The sequence below is a fragment of the Chiloscyllium punctatum genome, chromosome 1 (genome assembly GCF_047496795.1).
Source record: "Chiloscyllium punctatum isolate Juve2018m chromosome 1, sChiPun1.3, whole genome shotgun sequence".
Lineage (NCBI taxonomy): Eukaryota > Metazoa > Chordata > Chondrichthyes > Orectolobiformes > Hemiscylliidae > Chiloscyllium > Chiloscyllium punctatum.
The window spans coordinates 39,997,224-40,010,805 of NC_092739.1; the positions used below are offsets into that span (position 1 = coordinate 39,997,224).

At 37.5% G+C, this 13,582-nt stretch overlaps 1 protein-coding gene across 9 annotated transcripts in view; it reads right to left on the reverse strand.

Annotated features, from left to right (window-relative positions):
- Positions 1 to 13,582, reverse strand: part of wdfy3 (WD repeat and FYVE domain containing 3) — a 406,146-nt gene that overhangs the window by 158,066 nt on the left and 234,498 nt on the right. For 5 of the 9 annotated variants that reach the window (XM_072594588.1, XM_072594809.1, XM_072594597.1 and 2 more), the window contains 7 exons: positions 13,235 to 13,326; positions 9,516 to 9,636; positions 9,046 to 9,075; positions 8,657 to 8,874; positions 5,934 to 6,124; positions 2,827 to 2,961; positions 2,367 to 2,546 (listed from right to left, as the gene is read on the reverse strand). In XM_072594588.1, coding sequence (XP_072450689.1) covers positions 2,367 to 2,546; positions 2,827 to 2,961; positions 5,934 to 6,124; positions 8,657 to 8,874; positions 9,046 to 9,075; positions 9,516 to 9,636; positions 13,235 to 13,326 — 967 coding nt within the window. The remainder of the gene's footprint in view (positions 1 to 2,366; positions 2,547 to 2,826; positions 2,962 to 5,933; positions 6,125 to 8,656; positions 8,875 to 9,045; positions 9,076 to 9,515; positions 9,637 to 13,234; positions 13,327 to 13,582) is intronic. The other 4 variants (XM_072594894.1, XM_072594977.1, XM_072594653.1 and 1 more) reach the window with 1 other exon arrangement.

The following is a 13,582-nucleotide window of genomic DNA, read 5'->3' on the forward strand; positions in this document are numbered from 1 at the left end:
GTGCTGTTGCCTATCCTCATTGATTGCGTTCTGTGGGTCTGGAAGTTGAGCATCCAGTTGCAGAGCGTGGAGCAGAGACCTAGGTCTTGGAGTCTGGAGATTAGTTTGGTTGGGATTAGTGCTGAAGGAGGAGTTGTATTCAATAAGTAGCAGCCTGATTATCCAGATGTTCCAGGGATGAACGTAGGGCTGGGAAATGGAATTTGCCCTGTTGCACCAGTCGCCAAATTGCAAGGGATTGAAGCAGGCTGGAGGCTAGAGGCGACATGAGCCATGATTAACCTCTCGAAGCACTTCATAATATTGAGGGTCAGTGCCACTGGGCAATAATCATTGAGGCATGTTGCATGTGTTTTCTTTGGTAACTGGGATAACACTGGTCTTCTCGAAGCTGGTGGGGACTTCAGATTGTAGCAAGGAAAGGTTAAACACGCCAGCAAATACACCTGCCAGCTGGTCCACACAGGATCTGAGTGCATGGCCGGGGACTCCATCTGGACCAATTCTTCCCATGGGTTTACCCTCCAAAAGGTTAATGTGACATCTGCAGCAGTGACTGAAGGAAAGATACATCTGAGGCTTTCAGGGCAGGAGACACCATTCCCCTGACATTCTGTGCAAGCTGAACTTTTCACGTCAATCCTGTTATCTCAGAAATCAGTCTGGTCAATAGATAAAAGAGATGAGCAAAGCCACCTGAGGCTGTAAGATCATGGAGATGGCTGTGATCAAGGGGTGAGGAGTTTACATGAGGAGAAAGAATTTAGGGAGATAAAAAGGCAATCAACTTTGAGAAAAAAATTAAACAGATTTCAATCACTGAGCATGATAATTGTTTGGTGCAGAGACTAAGGGAGGAAAGCAGTAAAATTACTTTGGCATTAAAACTTTAGACTTGTATATTTGACAACTGTGTAAACGGGTTAAGCATAATATTAATACAGGTATTGTGTTCTGAGGAAGGTCACTGGACCGGAAAATTTAACTCCGACTTCTCTTCACAGATGCTGCCAGATCTGCTGAGCTTTTCCAGCAACTTCTGTTTTGTTTCTGATTTACAGCATCTGCAGTTCTTTTGGTTTTTATACTAATATTGTTACTGGGTTTGTACTGATCAAATTGAGTAGAAGAAAGTGAGGACTGCAGATGCTGGAGATCAGAGCTGAAAAATGTGTTGCTGGAAAAGCGCAGTAGGTCAGGCAGCATCCAAGGAGCAGGAGAATCGACATTTTGGGCATAAGCCCTTCTTCAGGAATTCCCGAAGAAGGGCTTATGCCCGAAACTTCGATTCTTCTTGCTCCTTGGATGCTGCCTGACCTGCTGCGCTGATCAAATTGAGAGCAAGTTTTGCTCGCCCAAAGCAGTGGGTGGCACAGTGGTTGGCACTGTTGCCTCACAGCACCAGAGACCCTGTTCAATTCCCACCTCAGGCAATTGTCTGTGTGGAGTTTGCACATTCTCCCAGTGTCTGCGTGGGTTTCCTCCCACAGTCCAAAAATGTGCAGGTTAGGTGAATTGGCCATGCTAAATTGCCCCGTAGTGTTAGGTGAAGGGGCAAATGTAGGGGAATGGATCTGAATGGGTCGCTCTTCAGGGTCAGTGTGGATTTGTTGGGCCCAAGGGCCTGTTTCCACACTAAGTAATCTAATCTAAAAACAAACTTGCAACTAGTTTCAGCTTTTTCCACATTTTATTTACAAGTCAACAGGCTATTTATGACAACAATCACAAGCAACAGATAATCATAGACAATTTAAAGTTTACATAGTAAAACAGGGCATTGAAACCATTGATAAGTTTCAAGCCGTGTCATTCTGGGACAAAAATGCAATTAGAAATTGGGATATTTTTGAAGTTTATGCCAGGCTAACAACATAAAAATATACAAAATGCTGCTAAGTGTGACTAGATATCCTAATGACAGCAAAAATGCCACTTCCTTCATCAAATCACCTTAAGCACTCAGTTTCAAGGAGTTAACTAAATGGCAGTGGAGGGGATGCTATTAAAGCATTTCACTTGTGAATAGTACAATCAAAATTTGTGATCTTCATAATACACTTTAAAAAACATCCTCAGTCTTGGCCACTTAGTCAACAGCTCAATTGGTCAAAGCTACTCTTTCCAGTCATGTTTAACACAGTTGACTTCTTTTTAGCCAATTAGGTCCCTTATCCACATTTTGTTCTTCATCCATACATCTCAAATACCAAGACCAGTTTGACAGAGACAGACATTAATAATGTGCAAAATCAAACAAAGTACTTTTCACAATATTATCCATTTTTCATTTAATTCACTTCTCAGAACTTTGTGCAATTGACTCACAATTATGCTAAGTAATTTAGCATAAATTAAAGACTCACCATTTCTGAATATGGTCTGATGTTAAAAGGAAAGACTGTTGCTGCAAAAGCACAAAGGAAATCTGGGCTTGTCCAAAGTGGAGCTAAATCTGGAACATTGTGATATAAGTAACGAAAAAACTGCATCAAAGTGACTGGGTACTCTCTAAGCCAAGAACCTTCCTCTTCAGACTGCCAGGGCTATAGGAAGATACAATATGTTAAGTTCAAGACAAAACAAGTCCTTCATTTTCATGTTTAACTTAATTTGACGCTAAATACATCACTAAGCATGTCTAGAATTTTTTTTAATTTCAATGTAGTTTAGATGAGATAGGTTTTTGTAGATTTCAGACCAATTGAAGTGGAAATGTGTTCTTTGCTTTCAAATAACATTGAATAGCAAGGTTTTACTTTCACAATTAATTTCATCGAAGTCTTTATACAGTTAATAAGCTGAATTTGATTTGTATATACTTACAAGATTGAGCATACTCCTCAGCATTCCCAACAATAGAAAAGCAGATTCTGAGCATACTGTGTGAACTGATGCAACTACTGTTCCACTGGAAGCAGGAACGCCGAAGATAAATGTCCAGATAGAATCCAAATCAAACTGTATTAAGAAAGCACGTGGAAAGATACCTAGTTACCATTTGAGCTATTTTTTCTTATATGTTGCAGTATTATGCTACAATTGCAAAATTTACAGGCTGTTTTGCTAGAGCTCCGCATGAGAGGGAGTTATCCTCAAATTCGAAAGAACCATTTTATTCAGACCAGCAGATTCTGTATTGATAGATAAATTTAGCACTGATAGATTATTCAAGTACTGGGAATTATTTGCTGTATTATGCAATGGTAATACTAGAAATTTGCTTTTATATTAATATATTTAATTACAAAAGTACATTTTGTACATTTTAAAAAGGGATCGTGTTGCCTCACCATAGTTTGATAGACAAGTGACAGAAGGAACAATATCAATTTGTATTGATATAACAGATTTAGCATAATAAAATTTCCTAAGACAGTGGACAGGGACATTAGAAAACCAAGTATTATTTGGAGCAATATAAGAAGAAATTAACTGAGATGACAAAAAGTTAAATTTTAACATGCGTTTTAAAGGAGCAAACAGAGACGGGCAATGAGTTTTTGGTAGAACATTCCAGAGTTGGGGGCATGCAACTGAGGGTCAATAATTCAATGAAAATTGTGGGGGGTGGACAAGAGACAAAGAATTAGAACAACCAGATGTCTGTATTTCGGCTGCTTTACATTGTACTCTAATTGTTGCAATGTTTAAGTTTGTTCTTTCTTTCTACGTTGTTATGATCCTGTGCTGAGGCACTTGTACCCAAGATGGCACCTCATGTGGTGACATTATACACTTTTCATTGTACTCCTGCACTTATGAGTATACATGACAATAAAATCAAATAAATAGAACAAAAATAAATGTCTGAAGGCTGAGAGGCTGGTGAATATTACTGTGATAGTGAGGGAAGAACTAATTAAAAATAAGGATGAAAATGTTAAAATCAAGTCCTTATTTGACTGTGAATCAACGTAACTTGGTGAGCACAGGATAATCGGGGATTTGTCACAAGTTAAGACAGTCAGTGGATGACCTCACGTTTGTGGATGTAAAATGTAGAAAACCAGGCATGAATGTATGTTAACTACTTGAGATTAGAAGAATGCATGGTTGAAACTATTTCTATCTAAACTGAAAAAACATGTATCATATCTCGGAGTAGAAAATCACGGTAATTTGTAGTGAAGGTGCTCGTTAAATTATTTCTCAGAATTTCAAAAGACTCTTCAGAAAATCCATCAAGTTTGTTTACAAACTCAAATACTTCTTGGCAAAATAGCAATAGCTGACCTACCCCACTGTACTTCATCTACACTATTCATGTGAAATCAGCACTAAAATAACTCCAGAGTTTCTAAATGAGACTAAATTGTAGAATCATACAGTGCAGAAGATGCCCTTTAGCCCACTGAGCTGCAAAGCATAAGTGTCACCTGACCTTCAACCTAACCCCAGGTATCAGCACCTGGCCCATAGCTAGGACAGGAAATTGATATAATTTCCAATCTATACCAACAAAAATGGAAAAAAATCAACTCTTGTTTTGATTTCATAAATATAAAAGCAGCTCCAAAATTGACTTCTGAATGCTGCCACAATTCTCAGTCTGCTCCACTTTCCTTCATTGCCACTATGATCTTCTTAGCAGCGTATTCTCAAGTTATAATTTTCATCAGCTGATTTCAAAGATTTGAATTTCCAAGGTCCAGAATAATCATTAAATATTGACCTAATTTTTTTTTGATAGAGGTATGTCATCACTCGTTAATTTAAAGTCATCCTGAGAAAGTAGTTTGTTTTAATCTTTCAGATTCTCAATGTTCAAAGTGCTATAAACAAAGCAGAAACACACTAACTCAAAAACAGATGGTGTGACTCACAACACTGAATGACAAGTAGACCCTGGCATGTTTTCTGGTGTGCTCCCAGAGGTCTCATTGAAGGATCGGACATTGGGAAGGAATGGGTCAAGCTACCAACTCTTCTCCTTCCTTGCCGCACTGCTTTCTTCTTTGTTGTCACTCACTTGTGCCTGTGTGCATCCTCAGAGGCCTGGGGTGAGTCAATCACCAGCTGCAACCATTATTGCCCTGGAAATGCTGCTGGTTTACCATTGGCTGGTAGTTCTTGGTAGCAGGACATCCATTTGTATCCTTCAGCCCAGAAGTCATCCAGCTACTAGGCTATGGCACAAATTGCTACAGGCCTTCCTCAAATGAGGCAATGCGGAGCTCTGTCCAACTGTCTAGCCAGCATCTGAGACCTCAACACCTCCACAAAATTGCACCTATTAGCAGCAAAATAGTTTGCTGCAGACTTTTAACACTAAATATGAACAATATGAAACAGTGAGTCACTAGTGTTCCTGTAGCTTATAGGATAAAACATCTCAAGATTCAAGTCAGCCATCACCAATGGGATAAAACAGAATGAAACTGATGCTGTATTATAAAAACAGGTGTAAAAAATATTATATCTAGACTTGAAACAAAGCAGCTAAAATTATTAAACATACAGTCCAAAAATGTGCAGGTTAGGTGAATTGGCCAAGCTAAATTGCCTGTAGTGTTAGGATGAAGGGGTAAATATGGGGGGTGGGTGGGTCGCTCTTCAGAGGGTCGGTGTGGACTTGTTGGGCCGAAGGGCCACACTAAGTAATCTAATCTAATATATCACAGTTTAAAGAGACAAAGCATTCAATTGCATTGGTTGAAAATAAATTTGCCATTCTTACTCCATTTGATTACTTGTAAAATTGTTTTAATTCTTTAAATACATTTGCAAACCAACTGGTCTCAAAATTGGATAAATTGAGACTATTTCCCCACTTCTACATTTTCAAGTGCAGGTTGGACTGGGAAAAATCATGTTATTCCATGTTAATGGGTTAGACCCTTAAATTTATTCAATGAATTTAAATGAAGTAACAAAATGGCACCCAAACCTTTTAAAAATTAATAAAGAATAAAATTATATGAATTACATACCTGGAGGCTTTCTGGCAATTCAGTAACTGGCTGTTGGAGGAAAAGGGCCATCAACAGAAAATATAGTTCAGGCACATTGGTATGTTTGGGTAAGAATGACTGAAGAATATAAAAACCAGGGACGTGACAAGCATCACGGTTTATCTCACGCACTGTTGATCTACCACCAGCAATTCTGCCAACATTGAAACCTAAAAATGACAAGTTACAAATATTGTTAGATAAAAATCAGTGTTGTTACAATAATTTTGCATTAAAAAATAACCTCTCTTCAGTGAAAGGTAACGTGACTTCTAATCAACATAACATGACTGCACAGCATCATAAAGAAAATTTAAATTGTTTTAAATTATGCTGCAAATTATCTTACTTGCATTTAGCCTGAAGCAAGAAGAGTTTTATGTCATATCTTAGCAGTTAGGTAGCTTTTTAAATTTGTTCATGGGACATAGCTCTTAATTGCTCTAGAAGAGACAGTGATGAGTTGCCTTCTTGCACTGCTGCAGTTCTGGAGGTATAGGGCCACTCAGTGCTGTCAGAAAAGGATTTTCAAAATTACTCAGCGACAGTTAAGGAATAGCAAAACTGTTCCAAGTCAGGACAATGTATGACTTTGAGGAACTTGCAGGTGGTGGTGTACCAAACATGTGCCACCCTTGTCTTCAAGGGATCAATTATTTTTTGAAGATGCTGTCAGAAGAGCCTTGATGAGTTATTGCAGTGCATTTTGTAGACGATACACACTCTGGTCTCTGTTCATTGTTGGTTAAAGGAGTGAATGGAATGTTAATCAAGTGTGCTGTTTGGTTTTGGAAAGTGTCGAGCTTCTAGTGTGTAGTTGGAGCTGCATTCATCTAGTCATATGTCTAATTGTCTTCTGACCAACATCGTAGAGGTGCACAAGGGAAAAAGAAGGCATGTTACTTGTCACAGAATTTCTAGCCAAAAACAAAAAAAATGCTGGTGAAACTCAGCAGACCTGGCATTATCTATGGGGAGAAAGCAGAGGCAGCATTGAGTCCAGCGACTGTCGTGTCTTGGCACTTGAGTGGCGTGAATGTTACTTGCTACTTGTCAGCCCAAGCCTGAACATTGCCCAGGTTGTACTGCTGTATGTTGAGCAAAGATCCTTTTGGGTAGGGCCTTTAAATTTACATATCCTCACCTGAGTGCTGGAGAGGCACGAATGGGATTAAAAACAGTTAGGATGACCACATGCATATGTTACCCAGGAACTCAAGAACTGCATTAATATCAGCCTTTAAACAGATAGCCTGAACAGTCAATCGTCATGCATGCAAATCCCACCTTCAGTACTTAAAGTATTGAAGCTACTGGAAACTGATATCCTGTCACATTTGCGGCGCATTTAAATTGTTTTAGATTAATCGTTTAATAGATTAAAATGATACTGCTGCAATTTAGACAAATAAATCAGCATTGAAAGCAAACAGTTTTTTCTCATCAGACAGGGCTTCTACACCACTCCAAACTGCAAGCAATACCCTTGTAGAATTGCTACCAATTTATAAGAACATCCATTAATACAGCGCTTTTCCCAGCCTGAGGATAGCCCTAAATGCTAAACAGTCAATTAATTATTTTTAAGGTGCAATATAGGAAGGTCCTATAGGAATTTGCTTTTAGCAAGGCCCATAGTTTTCAAGGATGAGTCAGAATGGGAAAAATACTTTTCTTTGAAAGACACAAGTAGCAAGATGAAGAAGTTTAATATGGTTTTGATATTGCGGGATAACGTCAAGTCACCATACCAATAGAAATCCTCCACACAGATCCAATATATCTACCTAAACAAGCAGAGAGAATTTCTTTGGCTTAAAGCATCATGTAAAAGATGGCACTACAACATCTATCAGTTTAAAAGTGATATGTCACTCTGGATTATACACTAAACCTTGAAGGCTTCAGAAACTATAAACGTTTCCTGTATTTCCTGAATAGCATTTATCAAAAGGTACATGAGAAATTTTGTTTACAGTTCCTTCTTCTTTACCATAAAGTGCTTGAAAATGTAATACATTTCTTGTTTTCTTACTGTATATTCAATGTACCGTTCAGGAACTTATTTTCACAGCAAATATGGTAAAACTCATGCATTTTATAGCCACCTCCTCAATCAAACCAAACTGACCTTGGAAAAATAATTGTAAGGCATCCCAACTATATTGCTCTACATAATTAATTTAAACCAGTTTAGAATACCTGACTTTCGTGATAGAATACCATTTTATGTACAGGGAAGATGCCTTAGTAAAGCAGCAAACCATTTGAGTTTTGAATATCGGGTCACTGGCATTTATCTCCAGACTTAGAAAATTGATGTGGGACTATAGGCATATACAGTTGAGACCAGACAAGGATGACCGTTTTCTTTCCAGAAAACAAAATCCTCAAAAGAACCATGTAGGGTTTAAATAAGATCTTAAAAGAGTTTCATAATTTTTAATTCCAGATTTCATTTTTTGTATAATCTAAGTTCAAATTCTTAAGTAACCATAACATGATTTGAAGTTTCACTATCTGGACTGGTTTGACCATTGATTAATCATCCAATAAGAGAAGGATTCCACCATGGATACGTCACATTTGATTTTTTGGGAGGAGCTACACAAAACATAATGCCTCCTATATAATGCAGAAAGCAAACAGGCAAATTCCAGATGTACCAGCAACATTGTGCAACAGTAAGATTTCACACATACCTAATACAGTTCCAATTTTATTTGTGAGAACAGAGTCAGTCTGGTCGAGCCAGCCTCCTCCAGAAAGCCCTTCCTTAAACTTGGCAAGGATCGACTGGTTGCTCAGTAGTACAACAAGAATTCTCATTGCTGCAGTGACAGTAGTGGGATGCAGGTGCTCTTCCATGAACATCAAAAGCCAGTCAAAACCCCAAATCTTCACCAATTCTTCACATGCTCTGTGGGTTTGTTGTTATAGGTGTGTTTTGAAAGGGAAGAATTAATCAAGTAAGCTAACATTTCAGGCTAGAAATAGGGCAGAAAGCAGTTTTAACAACATAATAGAAATCCAATTGCAAATCCATTTAGCCTTACATATCAAATAACATCAAAATTACTTAATCACCAACCTCGGGTCCTGGTGAAGAGTGATTGGCCAGCTGCATACAAAATAAAATAGAATTTCTCTGTACTAAGCTGCTAATTGGTATTTACATGTACTGTGGAGGTGAAATTTCTGTTGTTGCTGCACACAACAGACTAAGTGACTAGTGACCGAGGAAAGGAGCATACATTTTTAATTTTCTTATATGTTAAGAACAATTAAACTGAAATAAAATATTAAAAAAACATTGCTTAAATGTTCTAAGACGACAAGCAGAAATTTTTGAAAAATATTTTATATAGTCAAAATTATCCTCATTTTGAAATTTTCCCACAGCTACTTAAATCCACCCACAGCGATCACACAAATATTACTGTGAGATTTTTACTTGATAAGCAGTACAAGGTAACAAAATTAGACAGTAGACAGTGTACATTGCACATTATATATAGATATATATTAATTACAGCAAACTGTAATTCCAGCAATACTTACTGTGGATTAACACTGTTTTTCTCTTTTGAAGTATACAATAACTTTAGCAGGATATCCAAAAGTCTGTTTCTCAACAGAATGGTATTAGCTGAAGCAAGGCCACCCAAATCATCATCGGCACCTGACAAACATGTGAAATATCCAAGTCTTCAAAACTCATCTCTAGATAATCTTCAAATAAACAATATTTTTACATATTGCTGGAGGCTTGAAAAAATCCAAGTATTAGATAATTATTATTAGTTAACTAAAAAGGAAACAGAGGTGGGGTATAAAGGAAGGCATCAGTACAATGTTGAGAATGATATAGGTGCCACAGACCACGATGAAAATTCAGATTCTGTGGAACTAAGAAATAGTCAGGGAAAGAAGCCACAGATGGGAGTCATCTATAGATCACTGAAGAGCTATATCATTGTAGAACCAAGTATGAATCAGGAGAAGATGGAGGCATAATAGAACAGCATTAAAAACCTTCCTGCAATCAGGCTATTTTAGAACCATGTGTAATGAGTTTGGATTAATAAGAGAGGGTATTCTCTAGAGGGTAGAATTTTAAATTCAGTTTGAGTGAGAACAATTTGGGTCTCAAACCAGCGTCCTCAACTTAAATAAAAGACAAGTACAGAGGTAGGAACGATGAGTTGAATAAAGTGAGTTGGCAAAATAATCGAAGGGGAAAACAGTGCCTGAGCTTTGGGGGACATTTAAATGGATATTTCACAACACGCAAAAATATATTCCAGTCAAAAAGAACAACTTGGAGATAAGGATGAATACCCATGGTTCACCAAGTAAAAAGTCACACCACACCAGGTTATGTCCAACAGGTTTATTTGGAAGCACTAGGTTTCAGAATGCTGTTCCTTCATCAGGTGGTGGTGCAGTATAAGATCGTAAGACACAGAATTTACAATAAAAGTTTACAGTATGATGCAATTGAAATTATATATCGAAAAAGACTTGGATTGTTCAAGTCTCTAATTTTTCAGAATGGCCATGTTGGTTTCAGTTCTTTCATACTTAAACCCAGAACTTTTCTGTAAAAAAAAGTCACATTCTCAAGATTCTGTAAATCCCTTTTTTAGGAACAGAATCAGTCTGAACATTGGTGCACAGACAGCCTCACAGAGTGCACCTCACATCTTCAGTGCATTATCTGAGCTGACATGGCACCTATTGTTAAATTTCACTTGAGAATGTAACTTTTAAAAAAAGTTCTAGGTTTAAATATGAAAGAACTGAAATCAACATGATCATTCTGAAAAATGAGAGACTTGAACAATCCAGGTTTTTTGATATATAATTTCAGTTGCATCACAATAAATTGAGTCTAAACAATTATAGTGCAGAGGGATTAGGTGCTCTTGTGCATGCATCACAAAGGTAGCTCACAGATAAGGCAAATAGAACTTGCTAGGGAGTCAAATCTTAAACAGTGAAGTCATGTTACAACTCTACAGAGTGTCAGTGAGGGTGTACCTCGAGAACTACATACAGTTTTGATCCCTGGCTTTAAGAAAGAACGTACTGGCATTGGAGCCAGTTCAAAACAGATTCATTAGACTGATTTCTAGGACAAAGGGATTGATTTATCAAAACTGCTAACACAACAGGGTATTGATTCATTAGCAATTAGAAGAATGAAGAATGATTTTATGGAAACATACAAAAGTGAGGACAGTTACAGGGTAGATTATGAGAAGATGTTTTCACTAGTGAGGGAATCTTAATGGACTTGAAATATCAGAGTTCAGGGATATGATGAGCTAGTTGAAGTGAGTGTTGAGGCCTGGGATGGATTAGCTATGATCTTGTTAATTTTCAAGGGATGATTGATGGGTTAAATGGCCTACTCCTGCTCCTATTTCTTCTGGTTCTTGTGTACAAGTCAACTCATTATATATCCATGAGCACGCATGCACACAATAAAATAAAAATAGGAGAAAGTGAGGACTGCCGATGCTGGAGATCAGAGTTGAAAAGCACAGGAGGTCAGGCAGCATCCAAGGAGCAGGAGGAGCATTATATTCCTGATGAAGCGCTTATAATAGAAAGGATAGCTCTATTACAGGCTATGTTCCATTGACAAAAACATTCTCTTGCATAAAAACACATTTTGACATTTCTTGACTGGCTTTGACAAGTTGGACAGTTCGAAAATGGTTTATGCACAGTTTATGTACAATCTTCTCTGCGATCAACTGTCCCAGAATGGAACCTAACAACTACATACAAAGGATACTTGATACACTCTATTCCCTGCATAAATCATCCCTAATTCTCTGTTTCAGGGCACCCTGCAGAAGTACCTCAGTTCACCAAAGGGTTTCCTGGCCATCCAAATTAAATGCAGAGAGAAAAGTCATGGTCCTACCTGGTTTAATCTCCATATTCCAGATAGCAGACACCAAGAATTCCAATATCCAATTTCATCAGCAGCAATCATTTAAATGGCCTCTAGGAGGCATGCTTATGCGAACTATGTCTCACCACCAATCTCTGTCCATGAAAATGAAGTGCAGACTCTCATTTCACTTGTCTAATCTAACTAATTATGTCTTTATTCTTCATGATCCTTAACTTCCACACTGGGCTCCAAGTTTAGGAGTTCATGAATTTGTCAATTTCCAGAGGTATACTGATTATATTCAGTTTATTTATTCTCATCTATTAAAAATCTTTTGCTACTCTTTTCAAAATTATTGACCAACATCAGAACCCAGATGAGCCAAAACTTTCTCCGGCTTCTTGGAGGCAATGTAGAAATGAGCATACTTCACTCGCATCAATATCTATGTGGTCTTGACTTTGAGCAACTTCCCTGCTGTCATTTCAGATTACTTTATATATCCTTCACCAATACTATCATGACAATACACGGCTGGATATAGATAGTCCCCATAATCAATTGTTTATGAAGTGTACTACAGTATTCCCCTTCCAACCAATTAGAGCAAGTCACTGTTTCTTAAATTCACCTCTGGTTTTTATCTCCCCTTCTTAATCTGAAATTTTATTTCAACTGTTAATGAATTTTTGTTTGGGGAACTTCTTCATATTGATCTTAAAATTACTTTCAATTACTAGAACTTTCTTCTCCACATTCTATCCCACAGTTTGAAGTAAAGATCCAGATCTACCTTTGCCAGATTGTTTAAGACTTCACAAACCACATAGTATAATTTCTTCAAAACTTTCAATCCAGGCTGAAAAGCCTAAATTTCTCAAGTATTTCTAATTTCTCAGACTCCCGACACCAGGGATTAAGCATGGTTCTTTTCTGGACTATCGCCTTGTGGCTCAGAGACCAAATATGGATACAGTACTAATCAGTGGTTGGCCCGCAGTACTGCAGATAATGGTTGCTGAATTACAGTCAATTAATTACTATGTCGTCCAGCATTCTTCAATAGTGGACAGGCAAAAATGTTTTCCTTCAGATTATCTCACACACTTATGTTGATTCAGTGTTATTTTTACATTTTCCACTAAAGTTGCATCTGTAGTGCAAGTGCGCACCAAGTCACCTAAGCACAAAATAAGTTTAAGCATCCAGGTAGCCCTCATCTACCTTTCAAACTTTTATGATTAGAATAGGGAGAAACATACAGAGACAGAGAAAAGAATCAAATTAAAACGGCCAAGTTAATCAAATATTAGACTAAGTCATATAGTCAATATATAAAGAAATTTTAAACAAGAGGTATGTAGCTTACCTTCTTCCTTTTCCTCATTTTTTGCTTCCATGATAACAAACTTCTCACAGACTGCAAAAGTAGGCAACGTAGAAGACAGAAACTGACCAAACCTTGATACGAGAAAAGTGAAAATTAACAAATATCTACCTGCAAGATTGGAATACCAAAGGCATTTATAACTATTTACTGTAATATGTTTGTCACCACCATAACTTTAGTTAGGTAAATAACATCATCTTGCTTTCCTGGTTTTCTTCAAGTCACTCTTAACCATCAATTGCTGTCAGGATAGGATCAGAAAAGGAGATGATCTCTGATGATTACACAATGTTTAGTACCATTTGCAACTGCTTAGTCCTTAAGGAG